Source organism: Chrysochloris asiatica, unplaced genomic scaffold, assembly GCF_000296735.1.
Source record: "Chrysochloris asiatica unplaced genomic scaffold, ChrAsi1.0 scaffold00115, whole genome shotgun sequence".
NCBI lineage: Eukaryota > Metazoa > Chordata > Mammalia > Afrosoricida > Chrysochloridae > Chrysochloris > Chrysochloris asiatica.
In genome coordinates this window covers 3,860,489-3,867,066 of record NW_006408633.1, presented here as the reverse complement: position 1 = coordinate 3,867,066, position 6,578 = coordinate 3,860,489, and the positions used below count along the sequence as shown (strand labels likewise).

The 6,578-nt window shown below is 41.2% G+C and overlaps 1 protein-coding gene across 1 annotated transcript in view; it reads left to right on the top strand.

The window, feature by feature from the left end:
- Positions 1-6,578, top strand: part of POLR2B (polymerase (RNA) II (DNA directed) polypeptide B, 140kDa) — a 55,119-nt gene continuing 48,541 nt past the window's right edge. The window contains exons 1-2 of the mRNA XM_006868069.1: positions 1-71; positions 2,891-3,041. Coding sequence (XP_006868131.1) covers positions 1-71; positions 2,891-3,041 — 222 coding nt within the window. The remainder of the gene's footprint in view (positions 72-2,890; positions 3,042-6,578) is intronic.

Below are 6,578 nucleotides of genomic sequence, written 5' to 3'. Positions count from 1 at the left end.
ATGCAATATGATGAAGATGATGATGAAATCACCCCAGATTTGTGGCAAGAAGCATGCTGGATTGTAATCAGGTAACTTTTTAGACCAAACTAAATAAATTTTAAAAGTTATTGTATCAAGTAAGGGATTTCCTGATAAATCTGTTCTTAAACATCCGGTGTTTTACGTAAGTATGCTACATAGGAGCTTCTCAGTTTATTTATGTATTTATTTTAACTTTTAAAGTGTTTGTAACTTACAGAAAAGTTACACAAAGAATTCATGTTTACCAGACACCAAGCACGAGAGCGGCACACCAGAGTGGTACAGCAGGTCCTTGTCTCACACTGGCCTGACTCCCAACCACCTGGTTCTGAACTCCTGGAGAGCAGGGTTTGCACTGGTGATGGATGAGGGTGGGAGCTGGCCACCTCTCTGACCACCGGGGAGCACGGGAAAAAGGAAGGAATCATACCTTTCCTTTGCCTGTGTGAATCTGCTCTGCCAGGACACCTTCTGTTGCCAAAGCTACTGACAAGATGGTTGCGCCTCATCTGGTCGGTTACTCATCAGTCAGTCTTCCTCTCTTGCAGTCCCTGCTCAGTTTCTTTTCCCGGCAAGCACTCAACCCACTTCTCTGTCCTTTCCTCTTAAGTTCAGGGTTCCTGAATTTTCATCTGTGTCTGTTTCATTCTTATGTCTTTGTTGTAGAGTCCTGGTGTGGCACTGTGGATTAATGCACTGGGCTGCTAGGTCGTTTGAACTGCAAGGGCGGTGGTTCACACTGCTCCTCAGATACCTATTCAGGGTCGTTATGATGCGGAAGTGACTTGATGGCACTTAACAACATCTTTGTTGTGGAGGGTCTGTGTAGTGTCTTGCTGGAAGTCTGGGCCATAATTTGTTATTATCCACACAGCTTAATGCCTTTGATTAGTTAATAAAACACAAGTAAACACCTTTCTGATATTCTCTGCTCTTAGCTGTGATACATCTGGCATGAGCAATGATATTTCTCTTCCCATGCCCTCTTCTGAATACGGCTTGAATTAGAGTACTTATTTTCATCCAGTATTTTTGCCTATTCCAAAGACAGGTGATCCACAGAATGTGGAAATCAGCAAGCTATATTAATATCACATCTAAGTAAAATTTTGCAGAAAAAAATTCCAAAAAGGCTATAACAGCACATTGACAGGGAAAAGAAACTGCCAAATTCGAAAGAAGACGTGAAACTAAGGATAGTATTGCTGACGTCAGATGGGTCTTTGCTGAAAGCAGAGAATCCCAGAAAGATATATATACTTGTGCTTTATTGAAGCTATGGATAACATTGAGAAGAATGGGTAATCAAGCACACTTAATTGTGCTTATGAGGAGCCTATCCATAGACCAAGAGGCAGTTGTTTGAAGAGAACAAGAGGATACTGAATGGTTTAAAATCAGGAAAGGTGTGTGTGAGGGCTGTATTCGTTCACCATACTTATTCAAGTTGAATGCTGAACAAATAGTCCAAGAAACTGGATTATGTGAAGAATATGGCATCAGGATTAGAGGAAGACTCATTAGCAACCTGTGATATACAGATGATACAGCCTTGCTTATTGGAAGTGAAGAGAACTTAAAATGCTTATGAAGATCAAAGACTACATATAGCCTTCAGTATGGTTGCACCTCAACATGAAAAAACCAAAAATGTTCACAATTGGACCAGTAAATAACTTTACAAATGGAGATAAGATTGAAGTTGTCAAAGACTTAATTTTACTTATATCTACTATCAAAACTCATGGAAGCAGCAGCCAAGAATTCAAATGATGGATTGCATTAGGCAAATCTGCTACGTAAAACCTCTTCAAAGTGCTCCAGAGCAAAGATGTCAGTTTGAAGAGTACGGTTCACCTGACCCAAGCCATGACATTTTCAGTAGTTTCATATGCATGTGAAAAATGAACAGTGAATAAAGATGAATGTAAAAGAATTGATAACATTTGAATTATGATGTTGGAGAAAAGAATATTGAAAGTTCCATGGAGTGCTAGAAGAACAAACAGATCTGTTTTGGAATAAGTACAGCTAGAATGCTTCTTAAAAGTCGGAATGGCAAGATTTCATTGTTCATACTTCAAACATTACCAAGAGAGACCTGTCCCTGGAGATGGATGTGATGCTTGGTAAAGTGGAGGGTCAGCAAAAAAGAGGAAGACCCCCAGTGAGATGGATTGACATAGTGGCAGCAACAGTGGGCTCAAATGTAACAATATTTATGAGGATGGCTTGGGACCTGGCAGTGTTTTGTTACATTGTGCATAGGGTCGTTATGAATTGGAACCTATTTGAAATCACTTAAAACAACGTTTTCATCTTACCTGGTTTCTCTCTTGACCCTTCTCTCAAGTGTTTCAAAAGGGTTGGGTGAAATTTGTCTATAAAAGACCTTTATGAGTCAGGGATTCTTTATAGTTCTTGTATTGTGGTTTTATTATTTTACGTATAGTGGTGGTGGTGTGCCGTGGAGTTGCTCTTGACTCGTAGTGAGTGACTGAGTATAGGGTTTCCGAGACTAAATCTTTACAGGAGCAGAAAACTTCATCTTTCTCCCGCAGTACGGCTGGCAATTTCAAATTGCTGACCTTGAGGTTAGCAGCCCGATTCATAATCAGTATGCTACCAGAGCTCTTTTATTTTACATATAGAAACTTTGATTCCCCAAAGTTAATAAACTGTAAAGAAAATGTTCCTTGTCTCACTCCTTGGTTTGGATACTTCATAGTGTCTTGTGCAGTGATTGGCATACAGTTCGTACTTAATGAGAACTTTGTTAAGTTTAATTATATTGAAAACATGGAGATTAATGTATTGAGAAGATCACTGCATTGTAACCTGATTATTAACTTAAATATTTTTCCAGTTCCTATTTTGATGAAAAAGGCTTGGTCAGACAACAGCTGGATTCTTTTGATGAGTTTATTCAGATGTCTGTTCAAAGAATTGTGGAAGATGCTCCACCTATAGACCTACAAGCTGAAGCTCAGCATGCTAGTGGGGAAGTTGAAGAACCGGTAAGATGTGTATTCTAATAAAACAGCATGGGTAAAAGAAGTATTGTTGTTGTTGTTGGTAAGTGCAGTCCTTGATTCGGTTCTGAATCATAGTAACCCTATATAGGGTTTCTGAGGAGTAGTTGGTGAGCTTGAACCACTAACCTTGTGGTTCAGACTGACCTTGCAGTTCATTGGTTTGGAATTTCAGCCCTTCCTCTTAGTAGACTGAAAGGTTAAAAAATAAAAGTTATTAGTGATATTAAAAGTATATTTATAGCATTTTCAATCAGCTTCTGATATATTCTTTTTTTTTTTTTTAAGTTTTTATTGTGAATTATGTGATAGTTTACATGGAGAACATTAGCATTACATTCATCCTATCCTATTTTGTTTCATTGCAATGATTACAATTCCCTGCATGCATCATCAAAGAGCCAAAGGGTACACCCTGCAAGCCTGCCCCCTGGCCATCAACACACAGACCCTCTCCCTTCCAGAGTCGAGTCCCCAACTGCTATATCTCTGTTAGTACTCTTACTAATATAGAGATGCATTCTGTAAGTACTTTGAAAATACTTTGAAAGCCTAATTTTTGTTCAGATAAAAAATTTAAATAAAACAAACCACTTGCTGTTGAGTCAGTTCTGACTCTTGGCTGACCCCATGTGTTTCAGAGCAGAACTGCACTCTATAGGGCTTTCATTAGCTACCATCTTTCAGAAGTAGATTGCCAAGTCTTTCTTCTGAGGTGCCTCTAAGTGTATTTGAACTGCCAACCTTTCTATTAGTAGCCCAGTGCTTAGTCATTTGCACCATTCAGTAGGTGTTTAATAGTTGGAAATAGAAAACTTAGCATTGTGAATAATTAAGATGCCAACCAGATAAATAGTCATACTGTATTAGATAACTCGATTTTTTTCGATTGTGGAGGAATTATACAAGAAATAGGATTTGAGGGAGTTTTTCTCTTGGTTTTTATTTATTGCATGAAATACATTATAAGAATGTAAGCGATACCAAGCCCAAAACACTAAACAAGTGGATTCCAACTCATGGCAACCCTATAAGAGAGTTGAACTCTGCTCCTAGGGTTTCATAGGCTGCAGATCTTTATGGAAGCTTACTCTCTCATCTTTCTCTTATGGTTGGTTAGCAGCTCAACTCATAACCCACTACATCAGTAGGTCTCCTTATATAAGAGATGGTGAGAGAAAAATCACATATTTTCGTTTATCTCAGTTCTTCATAGTCTTGGTTCACACATATACAGATTTTTTTTTTTTTAATGTTTTGTTAATTCTGTGATAGTTTACACAGGAGAATGTTAGCTTTACATTCTTCCTATCGTATATTGTTACATTGCCTTGGTTACAATCCCCTCCATGCATCATCAGCCAACCAAATGGAGTACCCTGTGAACCTGTCCCCTGGTCGTCAGCACACAGCCCCTCTCCCTCTCTGACTCTACAGTCCCCAGCCACCCTATCTCTCCAGGTCATCATCTCTGCCTCCACCTCTGGCATCACTGCTTCTCTGGGTGGGTTCCTGCACTCTTCTCTTCTCCCTTGATGGTCCCATGGCCCTCCACTCCTGACCTGCAAAGTCAACCACTCCCCTCCTTTTGCTACAGAATGTCTACCTTTACATTTCCATCCCTCACAGTCAGTCCTGATAGCAGTTATTTACTATTGTACCACATCAGTGCTATCCACATCTCCTTTCATCAGTCCCGCCCAGACAGATTGGATACTACTCAGTAGGGATTCTACCGTCCTCTGTGCCCTCTGCATCTAGGCTCCCTCTTGAAAGCTTGTAGGCCAGTCGCTTCTTGCCTTTGTAGGCCCTCCTCCCCTCCTCCCCACCATTTTGGGTAGCCAGTGTCCAAGATGCCCATCCCTGTGTACCCTGTGTATTGAGGGGGTGGGAATGATCCTTGCTACAAAGATTTGTTCCCTGTTTTGAGCTACTGCAACCATAGATGTGAGTCAAGTTCATCAAATTGTATCAGATTACTCTTTTTTTCCTCTTCTTTCTTCTTCTAGTTGAGCTCTGAGCATCCAGTCACTGAAGCCAGGATAAGTGGGTATTATCTGCAAGTGTGGGTGTTCTTGTGCTTATGTCCTCTCTTCTTATCAGCTGGACGCTTCATTCTCCAATCTAGACTTCTGTGGCTATGTCACTGACTCTGGGCCCAAGAGTCCCCAGGTCTTGTCAAATTGCTGGCCAACCAGGCTCCACCCAGGTTCACAGGAGTCTATTGAACGATGTAGGCTTAGCTCACGGCTTCATTGTGGTTTTTCCCTCACTTCCCCTTATTTTGGTGACCAATGTGGTCACCAGTCAGAGCATGTGTCTGCTCATGTATTCCCATTGAGTCTCAGTCTTGGAAGGGGGTTTGCCCTGAGGGGACCCGACTGCTTGCCTTGATGTCTCTTGGGTGAGCAACTTGCTTGTTCTTATAGTAGTCATTCGGACTGCCATTATTGTTTTGTGTTTTTCCTGTTGGTCTATCTTTCAAGAAGTATCTTCTGTTCTTCTAGCCACTCCAGGCTGGTCTAATTGTCCTTTCTGGTGGAAATTTCCCACCTCAGAAGATTCTGGATGGAGTTGAAGATTCCTCCTATGGCTTTATGTAATGCAGAGGCTCCTCAGGAAGCCTCCTTCATAGGCACGTTGTAACTCCATTTTAGGTGTTCCAATCAGTTATAGGCAGAAGATGGACTTACAAGCTTTCTATGGTGATATTTCTGGCTATTCCCTTCTCTCCCCCTCAAGTGCCTATTTTATAATGGTATGCCAGGAAACCAAGATTCAAAAGACAGCCAAGCATCTTAACATTATTTGCCCCCTTTTGCCCATTCCAATTATGTCTCAATTCCTGTATCCCAGAGCTCTGTTGTTCCACAGTTGTGCATACATCATTATTTACCTCTGTCCCACTTAGCCCATGCAAACCTCCTTTATTGTTTTACCATCTGCCTTGTTCTTCCAATTCCCTCCCTCTTCTTGTGTATTGCCTCCCTTCCTAGCACTCAAACTATCCTGCATACACAGATATATTTTTTAAAATGTTTTATTGTGAATTATGTGATAGTTTACGTGGGAGAACATTAGTTTACATTCATCCTATCATATATCATTTCCTTGCCATGGTTACAATTCCCTCCATGTATCATCAACCAACCAAAGGGTATACACTACAAGCCTGTCCCCTGGTTGTCAGCACACAGCCCCTCTCCCTCTTTGGGTCTAAAGTCCCCAGCTGCTCCATCTCTCCACGTCATCGACTCTGCCTCCATCTCAGGCATCACTACTCCTCTGGGTAGGGTCCCGCTCTCTGCTCTTCTCCCTTGATGGTCCCAGGGACCTCCGCTCCTAGACTGAAAAAAAAAATCACTCCCCTCCTTGCTACAAAATGTCCACCTTTACATTTCCAACCCTCACAAGCAGTCCTGATAACAATTATTCACTATTGTATCACAAGAGACCTATCCGCATTTCATTTCATCAGCCCCGACTAGACAGATTGGATACTAATCTGGAGATTCTACCTCC